Genomic DNA, 15,914 nt, shown 5'->3' with positions numbered 1-15,914 from the left:
AAGAAGAAAATAAAGTGACAAAAAAAAAAAAATCAAATGTTATGAAAAATTAGAACTCTTAATAAAAGACAAAGAAAAATTGTAAAAAAGATCAAATATGTCTAAATAAAAAAAATTGTATACAAAAGAAAAAATAAAAGAAAAAAAGAGTAAAAAAATAAATCGAAGTTATGAATTTTCAATATATTTGCTTTTATTTTTCTATTTTTTTCTTGGTCTATTTATTCTTTTTATTTAAATATGATTGGTCTTTTTTATAACTCTATTTTATTATCTTTTCATTTTAATTATTTTTTACGAAAATCTTTAGTAGATGGGATGACACAAGACTAAAAAAATTGAGAAAAAATAGAATAAAAAATGAAAAAAATATAAAAAGACCAAACATATCTAAATAAAAAAGAATAAAATAATTATTTACCAAAAAAATGAATAAAATAGACCAAGGACAAAAAAAAAATAAAACTAAATAATTGGAAACTCGCGATTTCTTTTTATTCTATTTTTTATCTTAATTTTTTCTTCTAGATTTTTGTCTTCGGTATTTTTTTTTCATTTGGACTATTTTTTTTTTTAAAATTTTAGTCTTTTCTGTCACTGTTGTGATTTTAATATATTTGATCTTATTTTTTTCTATATTTTTTTTGGATAAATTACAGGTATCCTTCACTGGAGGCAGTTCTATTCAGATATTCTAAGAAGGTAGAATAATTCTATTTAATTAATTTTCTAAGAGTGTTAAGGAGGAGTGTGAAGAAAGAAAACCACAAGGGGATTAAAAAATAGTCCTAACGGATCCTTGATTTAAACAATACCACAAGATTTTTTGTTGAACTATTCCCTAAATAAAACATGATATGGTTATATAAAAAAATCACCAAAACTAAATCAACGGTGAAGTTTAAAAAAATTGCTACCTCTATCACATAAAATAATATAACTCCATGATTTAGTGATCTTTCTGCAAAAAATAATGAGTTGCATTTTGGGAGTCATTATTCTTAAAAAAGGTGAAGAGACTCAAATTTAAACTGGTATTGTTGGATCCGTTAGGACTTACACATTAATTGATATAAAAAAATTAATGTTATTTTCATAATCCCAAGTCCCAACACAACGTTAATTTTAAAATATACAAAAAAATATATACTTTTTTTTGAAAATTTTATTTCTTTTTAGAAATATGTTTTTTAAAATACCTGATATTGTTTTTACTCAAATTTCAAAATAATATCATTTTGAGTTATATAAATTAATTTATCACCTAAAATAGAAATTTATATTATTTCTAGAGTTTTTTTACCTTATTTATATTATTCCTATTTTTTGGTAAGCATATTTATATTATTCAACCAATAAAATAGAGGATAGATTTTTTTTTACCATATTTACATTATTTAACTAATAAAATAGAGTATAGATTTTTTTATGACATGACATATTGTAACTTACTTTTTAAAATCAGAGTGACTAATTTGACATATAAAAGCTATAACATCCCTTTTTACAAACGTAAATAAGGAATATTACATGATTTCTTTTATATATGTGTTTTTACTTTATACATCGTCAAAGAGTAATAAGATGGAAAGAAGTTAATGGTATTTAATTAAATACACTTTTATGATAAAGAAAATTATATAAACATCCACCGACATTACTTTATAGATATTGTTACGTCAGATACAAAAAAGAGTTATTTTACATAGGTCTTATAGTTTACTAAATATTACATCACTTCAGTTTAAATCTTACATACTAGCATTACATAATTATACATTACAAAAGTCTTATCCTAATCTAGCCTATAGGTGTAGGTCTCCACACTATCAGCCAGTGGCGGACCTAGGAATTTTTCCTGTGAGGGGCTAAAAATTAAATATTTGTTTTTCTCTTCAAACATAATATATGAGAGGTCAAAATACGAAAAATTAAATATTTATTTCTCTTTTCAACCACAATATGTGGGAGGCCGAAACACCAATCCAGAGAACATAACTCATAAATACCTCTTTTAACTTGTTATAGAGAGAAAGAAGGAGAGAGAGAGGTGGAAGATGTCACAGTAAAATCTACTATCAATTTGAAAAAACTACCCATTTTCAACCCCTAAAATGAACATTTTTTATGCAAAGAAAACAAAGAAAAAGAGAAGAGAGCAAAGGTTTAGATTTCACAAAAAATATGTATTAATTACTATAATCTAAATAGATAATTCAAAGCAGGCCCCTCTCATTTCTTAACCTCTTTTTCTATTTACTCACTGTTAGCCCGAGAAGAAAAAAAAGCCAAAGATAAATTAGAAGAGACAGATTGCTAAGAAGCACAATCACCAAAACCCTTCTGCCCCTCACTTCCCTCTCTATCATGAATCATCAGAAAAGGAGAGGGATCGAAAGAATAAGGTTCATTCTTTCGTAAGACTCTCAGACTTCTTATTTTTATTCATGGATGGGAAGATTTGTGCTAACATCTAAGCATAATAAAAGTTGAAACTGTAAGTTTCAAGTCGAGGTTTAAACTATAATTTAAGGGGAAGGTTATATTTACAAATTTTTTTTTTAGAAACTCTTACAAACTATACTGTGTCTGACCGTCATACTATAATCAAGAGTGTATGACTGGTCATACTTAATGTAATTTGTTAAAAACTGCAATCAGAGTTAGAGGGATTTCAATAGATATAGGACCTGAGAATATAAAGAAGCTCTATAAACTCTCTGCGGTGGGAGAAAACTACTTCACATTAATGGAGAGAAAAATGGAGGTTTCTTGCATTATACTTATGTTAAAAAATTTCTTCTATGTACCAAAAAAAAAAAAATTCTTCAAATTTTGAGGGGGGCGGCCGCCTACCCTAGCACCCCCTCGGTCCGCCCCTGCTATCAGTATAGAATATCGAAGCAGCTCCTTGATTTCCTACTACAATATAAAACTCTATGCGGTCCTCATAAGAGTAAATATTGATACTCCATCCTTCACCTGCTAGGCTTAGAGTAGGCATTATGATTTTCTGGAAAGGTTAGCACAAAACAAACATACGTGAGATAAATCTCAGTAATATTGAGGTTTTCTAACTATAACCATTTCCAGCCGTAATAACGGAAAATACCATTCTTTCAGATAATTTAATAAAATGAAATAATATAATAAATAATACACTGTGTAATATTTAACTGAAGTTAAATAATTTCTCAACTTTGTGGTCTTCTGCATATGAAAGATTTATTATGGAGGAGCTCAAACCACGATAAGGCGTCCCTTACCCTCAAATCGTCTGAACCCAAACTCTGTGGTTCAGTTCATAGCAGTCTTCATCAGTTAAATTTACATATTCTCTTTGTAATTATTTGGTACCAAATAATGACCAAACTTAGCAATCAGAAACCAAATTTAAAAGAAAATGCAGGAACCGTAGAAGAATGAAATCAAAAACTAAACTACTGTAACAAATAAATTCAAGAATGTTAAAGAAATGAAATTTTAAAGAAAATCAGTATACTTGCAAAAGAATAACATCAAAGAATACACTCAACCAGACGAACATATAAAGAAAAAAGTTTGGTAAGATGACAGAGGTATTAAAGTTAAACATCGTTTTCCCAAAATGATTGAAAACAAATACGAGAGAATGTTTTTAACCCTCCTAATATTACCTTGTCTCGTCGCTTTCCTTCTTCTTCTTTTTTTCTCTTTCTCTTTCTCTCTCTCTCTCTCTCTTTCACTGGTCTTTCTTTCTCTCTTTCTTTTTCTTTCTTCTCGCTGCTATCCCTTTCTTAATATGAACAGCAATATATATATATATATATATATATATATATATATATATATATATATAGGGGCAGGATATTCTTACACTGGTGTAAGAGTTAGAAGTCTTACACTCAATCTTGACCATTGATCCACTTGTATCCAATGGCTCACATTACTAAAAAATTTGAGCCCTTAGATATAAATGGGATCAGTGGACAAGATTAAGAGTGTAACTTACACTGGTGTAAAATGATCCTAACCCATATATATAAAGAGAGTCGCTTACGGTTAAGTTAGATTTCGTTAGATTCGAACGATTTAGTAACTAAGTAATCATTACTATTCAGATAACTAACCACGTAGGTCGTCAACGTGTAAGTTTCTAGAAAATATTCGTAAGCGGTCATCAGATGCTCTTACGTTATATGTTTACGTCTTATTTATTTTTTGTAGTTTATTTAAACGTATTTTTACTTTTTAATCAATTATTATTATTATTGTTAGTATTATTTGTTTTATTATTAATTTAATATATATTATATATATTTATCTTAATATTTAATTACTTATTTCTGTTTATTATTATTATTATCATCATCATTATTATTATTTTACATATACGTAAACATATATTTTTATGTTTACGCGCTTCGCGTAAAATTGACGCAAACGGCGTCTGATACATATCCTCGTCTAATACATTCTGACGCCCTTCACGTAAGAATTGGCGTGATTGGCGCCAAATTTGGCACTTCTTGGACGCTAAAGGCGCCATTTTGGCGCTACTGGCATCGAACCCTTTTTTTTTTCTGGATCTTGGCGCCAACTTTGGCGCTGATGGTGTCACTTTTATTATTATTATTATTTTTTTATTTATTTTTTAAATTTTTGAATATTACATTTCTCCCCTTCTAATTGAAATTTTGTCCTCAAAATTTTGACATACCTGTTAAGAAAAATTCTGGATACTTTTGTCGTAATTCTTCTTCTTTTTCCCACGTTGCTTCCTGTGGTGAAAGTCCTTCCCACAATACTTTGATTAATGGAATTTCTTTATTTCTCAGTTGCTTCATATTTCTATCAAGAATTCGGATTGGTCTGGTCTTAATAGTCAGATTCTCTTTAACTTGTACTAACTCTAAATTAAAATATGAGAGGGATCTGAGACATATTTTCTAAGCTGAGAAACATGAAAAACATTACGGAGATTAAAAAGATGAGGTGGAAGAGCAAGTTGGTAAGCAACTGGCCCTATTTTTCGGAGTATTTGAAATGGACCAATATACCTAGGGCTTAATTTCCTAACTTTGAGGGTTTTGCCTACGCCTGTGGTAGGAGAAAGTTTAAGAAAGACATGTTCTCCTTCCTCAAAAGACAAAGGTTTACGCCTGTTATCAGCATAACTTTTCTGTCTACTTTGAGCTTTTTCAAGGTTTTCCTTTATCATCTGAATTTGTCTCGAGGTTTCTTGGACTAATTCTGGTCCCAACAACTATTTTTCTCCTTTTTCATACCAACACACAGGAGATCTACACTTTCTTCCATAGAGTGCCTCGTAGAGAGCCATTCCAATACTGGAGTGGTAACTATTGTTATAGGCGAACTCTATTAGTGGCATATATTTATCCCAACTACCTCCTTGCTCCAAAATACAGGCTCTCAACATATCCTCTAAAGTTTGAATGGTTCTTTCAGTTTGACCATCAGTTTGAGGATGATATGCGGTACTAAGTCTTAACTTAGTCCCGAAGGCTTGCTGCAAGGATCCCCAAAATCTAGAAGTAAATCTAAGATCTCTATCTGACACAATACTTAAAGGTATACCATGAAGTTTGACGATTTATTTTATATACAGCTGAGCTAATCTCTCAATAGAATATTGAGCCTTAATTGGTAGAAAATGAGCAGATTTGGTTAACCGATCAATGATTACCCAAATTGCATCAAACTCTTCCTGAGTTCTTGGTAAACCCATCACAGAATCAGTTGCTACACTTTCCCACTTCCATTCCGGTATGTCTAATAATTGAAATAATCCTGAAGGTTTTTGATGTTCAATTTTTATCTTTTGACAAACCAAACATTTTGAAACGTATTCAGCAATATCCTTTTTCATTCCTGGCCACCAAAATATCTTTTTCAAATCTTGATACATTTTAGTGGAACCAGGGTGAACTGTGAATTTACTACTATGTGCTTCATTCAAAATTTCTTTCATCAATTCTTCCTTCCTAGGTATAACAATCCTTCCTTGAAACTTTACTAAACCATCATCTTCTTTGGTAAATCCTTCCTTTTTCAATATTTTTTCTAAACTAAGATCCTCCTGCTGAGTTTCTTTAACTTCATTTACTAACTCATTTTCAATCCTTATTTCACTAATACCTAAACTTCGAGGCAATACAGTTACAGATAATCTCATGTCTCGAAATTTTTCTAATAATTCCATTTCTTTGACCATTAAATATGACATATGAAGAAATTTTCTACTTAAGGCATCAGGTTTAACCTTTGCTTTTGAAAGATTAAAGAGAACATATCCTTGTGCTCCATCTAACAAACTCTTCCTAAGTTGGGAAGTTGACAAAAATAAAGATTCATTGGGAAGTTTTGACTCTTTTGTGAAAATTATATTTTTATTTTGACAATCAATGACTACACAATTAGCAGACAACCAATTCATACCAAGGACTACATCAATGTCAATCATAGGCAAACAAACTAAATCTATTCTAAATTCTTTCTCTTTGACTTGAAGAGGACAATTTTTACAAACTTGAGATGTGATTATCTTTTCTCCAATAGAAAGAAAGATTTCAAGATAAGAAGGTAAAATGGAAATTGGCAATTTTAACTTTTGAGCAGAAGATGAATATATGAAAGAATGAGATGCCCTAGAATCAAAAAGTACAGTTATAAGAGAATCTTGTATTAAGCCCGTACCTTGAACCAAGTTTGAAGCTTGAGCTGCTTTCTGACCATCTAGGGTGAAAACTCTTCCTCTTGTTGTAGGTTGGTTTGCTGAATTCTGCCCTTGATTCTGAGGACAATTCCTCAACATATGTCCAGGCTTTCCACATTTAAAGCATACACCTCTTCCTGCTAAACATTCTCCAGCATGATTTTTCTTGCATTTTGGACATACATGAATCTGGGAATTTGTCCGACCCGCATTCGTCTTCCCTCCCTTGCTAGCAAAGTTGTTTCCTGAGTTTTGCACCCGTGAAAACCTCCCTCTATTATTGTCATCACTTCTTCTTAGATTTAAGGCTCTGTCTCTTACATCCTTAGCCTCCTTCATACTTGCTTCAATGTCTCTGCACCTGTTTATTAATGATGAAAAATTTCTGATTTGGTGCCCTATTATCATACTTTTTAGTTCAGGTTTTAGTCCAGATTCAAATTTAGTTGTCAGCCATTCCTCATTAGGTTGATTTTGTGTATAATTAGAATATCTAGATAATTCCTCAAATTTTGCCACATATTCTCCAACAGTCATGTTTCCTTATTTCAGTTCAAGGAATTCTATTTCTTTTCTGTTTCTTACACTTTGAGGAAAATATTTTTCTAAAAAGGCATCTTTAAAGATTGTCCAAGTAATCTCTGTTCCTTGGCTTTGGAAATATCTTTTGGTATTTGTCCACCAATGTTCTGCTTCTCCAATCAACAGGTATGTGGCAAAGTTCACACGATGAGTATTAGGACAGTCCATTACCAGGAATATTTTCTCAAGTTCTTTTATCCATTCCATTGCTGCTTCAGGGTTATAGTCTCCACGAAAAGTGGATGGTTTATGCTTACGAAATTCAGTAAGTCCTTTGTAATCAGAATTAGGTCCTCCCAGAGCATTGACATTTCTAGGTCCACTTTCACTTTCGTTATTATGGGTATGATTTCTGTTTGAACGATCCTCCCTCAGCTTCTGAATAATTTGCTGATTAGTTACAGTCTGTTCTCTAAGAGCTTCTGCCACCCGGTAAATGCATCCGTTACTGGGTTAATTTCTGGTTCAGAAGTTGAAGAAGACATCTGCCTTGCACCTACCATAGATCTACATATATTGTTTTATGATAGTGAGTTGATCAGGCTCAGTAAAATAATTCAAAATATGCATAATCTGTGACAAAATATCGAACAAATATAATAGTTTAGGTACTTTATTTACTTGAACTGCTGCTCTGATACCATAAAATGTAACATCCCTTGTTACAAACGTGAATAAGGAATATTACATGATTTCTTTTATATATGTGTTTTTACTTTATAGATCGTCTGAGAGTAATAAGATGGAAATAAGTTAATGGTATTTAATTAAATACATTTTTATGATAAAGAAAATTATATAAACATCCACCGACATTACTTTATAGATATTGTTACGTCAGATACAAAAAGGAGTTATTTTACATAGTTCCTATAGTCTACTAAATATTACACCACTTCAGTTTAAATCTTACATACTGGCATTACATAATTATATAATACAAAAGTCTTATCCTAATCTAGCCTATAGGTGTAGGTCTCCACACTATCAGCATAGAATATCGAAGCAGCTCCTTGATTTCCTACTACAATATAAAACTCCATGCGGTCCTCATAAGAGTAAATATTGATACTCCATCCTTCACCTGCTAGGCTTAGAGTAGGCATTATGATTTTCTAGAAATGTTAGCACAAAACAAACATACGTGAGATAAATCTCAGTAATATTGAGATTTTCTAACTATAACCATTACTAGCCGTAATAACGAAAAATACCATTCTTTCAGATAATTTAATAAAATGAAATAATATAATAAATAATACACTGTGTAATATTTAACTGAAGTTAAATAATTTCCTAACTTTGTGGTCTTCTGCATATGAAAGATTTATTGTGAAGGAGCTCAAACCACGATAAGACGTCCCTTACCCTCAAATCGTCTGAACCCAAACTCTGTGGTTCAGTTCATAGCAGTCTTCATCAGTTAAATTTACATATTCTCTTTGTAATTATTTGGTACCAAATAACGACCCAACTTAGCAATCAAAAACCAAATTTAAAAGAAAATGAAGGAACCGTAGAAGAATGAAATCAAAAACTAAACTACTGTAACAAATAAATTCAAGAATGTTAAAGAAATGAAATTTTAAAGAAAATCAGTATACTTGCAAAAGAATAACATCAAAGAATACACTCAACCAGAAGAATATATAAAGAAAAGAGTTTGATAAGATGACAGAGGTATTAAAGTTAAATATCGTTTTCCCAAAATGATTGAAAACAAATACGAGAGAATGTTTTTAACCCTCCCAATATTACCTTGTCTCTTCGCTTTCCTTCTTTTTTTTTCTCTTTCTCTCTCTCTCTCTCTCTCTCTCTCTCTCTCTTTCACTGGTCTTTCTCTCTCTCTTTCTTTTTCTTTCTTCTCGCTGTTATCCCTTTCTTAATATGAACAACAATATATATATATATATATATATATATATAAAGAGAGTCGCTTACGGTTAAGTTAGATTTCGTTAGATTCGAACGATTTAGTAACTAAGTAATCATTACTATTCAGATAACTAACTACGTAGGTCATCAACGTGTAAGTTTCTAGAAAATATTCGTAAGCGGTCATCAGATGGTCTTACGTTATATGTTTACGTCTTATTTATTTTCTGTAGTTTATTTAAACGTATTTTTACTTTTTAATCAATTATTATTATTATTGTTAGTATTATTTGTTTTATTATTAATTTAATATATATTATATATATTTATCTTAATATTTAATTACTTATTTCTGTTTATTATTATTATTATCATCATTATTATTATTTTACATATACGTAAACATATATTTTTACGTTTACGCGCTTCACGTAAAATTGACGCGAAAGGCGTCTGATACGTATCCTCGTCTAATACATACCGACGCCCTTCGCGTAAGAATTGGGCCGATTGGCGCCATTTTGGAACTTCTTGGACGCTAAAGGCGCCATTTTGGCACTACTGGCGGCGGACCTTTTTTTTTTCCTGGATCTTGGCGCCAAAGGCGCCAACTTTGGCGCTGATGGAGTCAATTTTTTTATTTTTTATTTTTATTTTTATTATTTTTTAAATTTTTGAATATTACAAAAGCAATTTTTCAAAAAATATATTAAAATAACTAAAAAAATAAAAGATTTTTGAAAATAATTTAAATCGCATATGGAGTAGGTACATACTATAAAGCATGGACACGTTATTTTTTTAAAAATATACGTGTTGGACACGGACACGCTCCGACACGTTCCGACACGCGGTCAATATTTTAGGACACGTTGACTATCTCGACACGCGATTTTGACCGTGTCCGACACGGTCAAAGGGCAGAAATGAAAAAAAAACAAAAAAAAAATCGTGTATTCATCGGAACCCTACCGGAGATTTTGGGGTTTAGAGAGAAATGAAATGGAATGAGCAATATTATAATGTAAGAGTTAAACGAACATGGTGGATGAACCACTTGAATCCGTGAAGCCACTGTAGAAGATGAAGTCAGTGTAGAAGATGAAGCTGGAGATAGAATTAGGAGCTAAGATACCCACCCATGCGTTCCAAGAAATAAATGTAAGTTAAGGAAGTTCACTGGAAGAGTTAAGGAAGTCAGTGTAGCGAAGATGAAGTTGGGAGAAATAAAAAATATCTAACCAGTCCCACACATTCCAAGAAAATTAACGCAGAGAAATTATGGCTCTGCCCACACATGCGTTCCAAACAAGCTATCCCAATTCCCAACGGCTAAGACATGCAGGCAACCAACCAATCAGATTCAAGGTAATAGATTTCCAACCAATCCCAATCTTCCAACACCAATTAATCTTATCCTATCTACTTCACTAAATACTAAATAGCCTTTAAAACACTCCATTTGTCTTTTCAAATAAAATTTTTTATTTAATATTTAAATTAAAAAAGATACAATAATTACTATCAGTATTGATTTCCACAGGATAGAATTCAAAATTTTAATTAATAGTAAGACACCTAGAAAATAAAGATAGTTAATTAGGAATCATTAATTTTATGTGGTTTAATATTTTCTTTTTGCCTCTCCTTTTAATGCAAATATATTATTTGATTGATTATATGATTTATTATGAATTATTATATATATTAAATATAAATTATACTATATATATTAAAAATATTATTTAATATTAAAACGTGTCCTAATGTGTCAAAATTTAACATTTTTTGAAATTTACGTATCGGCGTGTCGTGTCGTGTCCCGTGTCCGTGCAACGTAGGGTACATATTTGAGCATTATCAAGTGACACAAGTTAAATTAGCCATAATTATGGTTCAACCAGGACTAATTTCGTTCAAAAGCAATTGCGCATGCTGACTTGTCACACATAAGATGGGAGCGTGCCTAGTCATGCATGATTTTGAACCGTAGTAAAAGAATAATGATTAATTTAACTTGTGCTGCTTGACAAATACTAATTTGTTCTATGCTCAAACGCGTCCCTACTCCATGCACCTCTCTATGTACGTCTAAACACCTTTTTTTTTTTACACATTTTTATTTTAAATTATTTTGATTTTTTTTTAAAAATTACTTTTAAATGGCGAAAACAACCCTAATTTGACTGTTGCATTGAAAAGTTTCATCGTGGATCCCATTTAATTTAATACCGTAAGATACATTGTGGAATATGTTTTTGTTTTTTATTTTCTCTGCCCGTATTGTCATATCCACCAGATTGGGTATTTTTTCTTTTAATAAAGTGCAGCTCAACTGTGCGTTTGGTTGAGGGTAAATTCGTTAATTCATAGCGGCACAAGTCAAGTAACATTTGAGTTTGGCCGCTGGTGTTGGCAAAAACAACTAATTTATTGTATTGTAAATAAAAAATTATGAATTTATGACTGTTTTCAAAATAACTACACATTTATTGTATAATGTCACGCCTAATTTAGACGTCACATGTCACGTCCCATGTAGGCGTCACCCCCACGTGGGTCACGCCTAAATGGAGCGTGACATGTGTTGTCCAAATTGGACGTGACACATGTAGACATGATGCCCATCAAGGACGTGACTGTTTTCAAAATAACTACGCATTTATTGCACAATATCACGCTTAATTTAGACGTTACATGTCATGTCCCATGTAGGCGTCACCCCCACATGGGTCACGCCTAAATGGGGCATGACATGTGTTGTCCAAATTGGACGTGACACATGTAGACATGATTCCCATCAAGGACGTGAATAATGCAAAAAAGTCTATATAAACTCTTAGTATACACTCTTCACAACTTTTCTCTACCATCAATTCTTACATTTACATACATAATTATTAGCTTAAATATAGTCTTTTATTTTATTTGTTAACATTATGATTCTGTTGTGTTATATTACAATGGTAGGAAGGTGGAAGGCCGATGAGATGTAATGTTTGAAAGTGAAAAAAGGCCGACACGTATCAAACGCAACTCAACTATTGACGAATTGCATCAGAGAATTCGTCAGAAGTTAACTCTCAAGGTCACCAATGTATCACGCAGATCACCACAAGGTTATGACAATATGATCAATACATTTGTTTGCAAGTGGTGGATGATGAAGACGAGATGATAAATGAAGAATTGTTCAACCAGTCAAGGAAAGATTTTTTGGAGTTGTATGTGGACATTGCCGGAGTAGAGGATGTAATTTTACCAGTGAGGTCAGTTACTTTAAATTCTGCACGTCATGCATCAACATCCGCTGCTCATGCTTCTCCTGTTGCTAACATTTCTGAGGGAGATGAAAATGATCATACTTGGGTTATGCATGACGATGACGATGACGATGACGACGATGATGACGATGATGAAAATATCACAATGGAAGAACGTCTTCTGGCCGAAGATGCTAGTGTTTCAAAAGGAGATGACGGTCGTGTCAGGCGCGCGTCTCAAATCCCAGTATACCATGAACCGGTGGAGTCTCAAATCTCGCAACTTAATGACATAAGCTCCGCACAATTAGCAGAACATCATGAAGGTATTTTACTGAATAACTCGTATGTAATTTATAGTGTTTAAATAATGTATTAGCAAGTTTTAATTCATATATGCAGGTGATGATACTGTTATTCTTTTTTGGGAAAGAATTTCACATTACACATATATTGATTGGAGTTATCAGAGCGAACAAGAATCACGTACTGATGATTTAGTTTCGGGATCGGGATCAATACAAGGTCCGTGGCAATTGGGTAACAAGTTATTTGTGAACCAAGAATTTGCAACCAAAAAGGAGGTTCAAATGGCACTGAAGATCAACATCATGAGAGAGCATCAAGATGCAATTGTAATTGAGAGCACGCCTACAAAGTTAAGCATGAAATGTTATGCGCATGTTAAGGGTTGTTCGTGGCACGTTAGGGCAATAAAACCAGTGTTTGGTGAAAATTGGAAGGTTACCAGATGGGGTGGGGATCGCAATTGTTTGAATGACCACATTTCCAAGGGTTACAGACAGCTTGATGCTGACGTCATTGCAGAGCTCGTCCTAGGTATATTTTTTACTTATTGTGCGATGAGATATCATGTTACTGCTATTTATGTTAGTCTTAATGTGTATGTCACGACTTCATTGCTAGGGAAGATAAGGGAAGAACCATCAGTCTCAATTGCACTAGTTCAGGAAAGGGTCACCTCTAACTATGGATTCAAAGTTTTGTATAGAAATGAATGGTATGCGAAGCAGAAAGCAATTGCAATGATGTACGGTGATTGGGAGGAATCGCATGCTTTTTTGCCCAGATGGTGTGAATACATGCTTTGCTTCTCTCCAGGTTCTTTTTATCATATTCAAACAAATGATTATTATACAGATTAATGACACTCATTTATATGGAAAGTACAAAGGAAAATTATTGGTTGTCACAGCTCAAGATGGAAATGAAGAATGTTTACCCCTTGCATTTGCCATCGTTGAAGGTGAGACCTTGGAAGCCTGAGACTATTTTCTTGTTAATATTCATGCTCATGTTACGCAAATGTCAAACATATGCCTCATCTCGGATCGACATCGTAGCATAATATCTGTTGTGGAGAATAACCGTAATTGGCAGCCACCAAATGGATATCACCTGTTTTGTATTCGTCATATTGCTAGCAACTTCAATCAGAAGTTTTGAAATGAGAGATTGAAGCGGACATTAAAGAATTTAGGTATTTTTGCCTCAACTGTAATTATCCATTTTCTTATGCATGAAGTTCTTCAAGCTGATATAATTAACATTCTATTCAGGTTATACCTCGTCAATGATGGATTTTGAAAGAGGTTTTGCACGATTTTGTGAAGCTACTCCTCAGGTTGCAGAGTGGATTTATGCCATCCCTAAGGAAAAGTGGACGCATTCATATGATGTTGAAGGACGCATATATGGGCATATGACAACTAACTTGGTAGAATTTTTAAACAGGGTGTTAAAAGGGGCAATAAATAAACCAATAACTGCTCTGATTAAGCACACATACATCAGATTGGTTCATTATTTTGTTACAAGGGGATAAGCAGCTCTTCACAACTTGAATCTGCACATCGTCATTGCAAAAATGTTGTTGAACTGCTCAAGCACAATGAACATCTAGCTACAGGCCACCATGTGTGTGCATATAACATTGATCAAACATTCTTTGAGGTTGACGAGGGATGGGATCGGTCGTATTCTGTCAATCTGCCAGAGAGGTTCTGTCAATGTGGAAAGTTTAAGGCCTTCAAATACTCGTATAGTCACGCTGCTGCTGCTACTGCTTTAAGTGTTCGCCATAATCTTTTTTAGTATGTGGATGATGTATTCCTGATAACTAACTTGGTTCAGGTATACTCATACCTGTGGCAGCCAATTGGTAATGAGGAAGCTATTCCACCAAGTGCAGGTCCAGTGCTTATACTTGACTCTTCTATGCTAGGTGCAAAAGGCCGTCCAAGGTCCACCAGAATCCATAATGAGATGGATGAAGTTGAGACAAGTCAAAGCCGTATTAGGTGTGGTATTTGCAATCAGCGTGGCCATAATCGCAAAGTGTGTCCTAATCGCGAAGGAAACAATTGAATTGTTGTGCTCAAGACTACCTGAATTGTACGATCCTATTTTTTAATTCGAGTGCGCAATCTGTTAATTTGGTAATGTAAGATAAAGTTAAGAAAACATTTTGTTTGATACCGTTATTATCTTTAGTATACTATTTTTGTATGCTACCTTGTTATCGTTATTAATCACCAAAACATACACATTCTCAACGAATGCAAATTACGTAAGATAAATGAATGTCTACAAAATAAATATAGTCTATAGGATAGTCCACAGTCCATAAAATACATACACTCAAGGACAAAAAAAATACATAACATCAAAAAATACGAAAAGACTACGACCATGGTGGCCACGGCTGATGACGTGCATTGCGATCGGGCAATATACATCTGTCCCATGCATCGTCAACACCCTGTGTCGCAGGAGGTGGTGCTGGTGCGGGAGTCTGATAAACATTCATCGCTGCCTGCATGAAATCATCTACTGTTGTACGTGGCCGCATGGATGACGAGGTCCCAACGTGAGGTGAAGGTGCATGGTCAGATGTACTGGGCTATATGTGGGGTGATGTCGCAGTGCGGGTCTGACATGGAGTGTCATCAGTCTCCTACTATCAAGGCTATCTGGGTCAAGGCCCAGCTCCGTGCAAAATGCATGAACATGCTCTTGAGTCCATTGCGATATGTCTGGGTTAAGACCCTCACCATGCGTGTACAGCATATCCCCCCTGCCATGGCTATCGGACTGGCCTAGAACACTGGCTTCTGTGAATCCATGTATGGATGCAGGGGCTCCGGCTGGCTAGGTCCACTTGGCTGCTGAGATGGTTGATGATACATGGGTTGTGATCCATATGTAGTACCAATCACCGGAGGTCTGAACCATCCATGAGTCTCAATGTGTGGTATGGGTCCAACAATGGGAACTGGGACAGGTGGTACTCGTTCCCGACGATTACCAAACCCGCGTCCCTCTTGTCTAGTACGCGGAACATTGAGAGACAACTACAACTCATGCTGTGTTTGGGTCGGGGGTGCCTCAGGTCTAGGCTCATCAACACGAGAGGACTCCCTGAATATCCCGATAATACGGCCAATCTCGTCGTGGAT

At 33.7% G+C, this 15,914-nt stretch overlaps 1 protein-coding gene across 1 annotated transcript; it reads right to left on the bottom strand.

Moving 5' to 3' along the window:
- Positions 1 to 5,487: 5,487 nt before the first annotated feature.
- Positions 5,488 to 7,252, bottom strand: LOC133294231 (uncharacterized). The gene is made up of 3 exons (XM_061492886.1): positions 5,920 to 7,252; positions 5,687 to 5,772; positions 5,488 to 5,553 (listed from the first exon to the last, which is right to left on the bottom strand). The coding sequence occupies exons 1-3, from the start codon at positions 7,250 to 7,252 to the stop codon at positions 5,488 to 5,490; spliced, it is 1,485 nt and encodes a 494-aa protein (XP_061348870.1).
- Between the last annotated feature and the right edge of the window lie 8,662 nt (positions 7,253 to 15,914).

Source organism: Gastrolobium bilobum, unplaced genomic scaffold (assembly GCF_033153095.1).
Source record: "Gastrolobium bilobum isolate Gb01-03AN ecotype WA unplaced genomic scaffold, APGP_CSIRO_Gbil_v1 utg39811, whole genome shotgun sequence".
NCBI lineage: Eukaryota > Viridiplantae > Streptophyta > Magnoliopsida > Fabales > Fabaceae > Gastrolobium > Gastrolobium bilobum.
This window is presented reverse-complemented; position numbering and strand designations above follow the sequence as displayed.

What these genes read in the sequence shown, in the direction of transcription:
- LOC133294231 (XM_061492886.1), bottom strand. Translation starts at nt 7,252, where the DNA reads ATGACTGTTGGAGAATATGTGGCAAAATTTGAGGAATTATCTAGATAT. An exon ending in TAAATTCACAGTTCACCCTG is followed by an intron (nt 5,773 to 5,919) that starts GTTCCACTAAAA and finishes TTCAATTATTAG; the next exon opens with ACATACCGGAATGGAAGTGG. An exon ending in AAGAGTTTGATGCAATTTGG is followed by an intron (nt 5,554 to 5,686) that starts GTAATCATTGAT and finishes GTATTGTGTCAG; the next exon opens with ATAGAGATCTTAGATTTACT.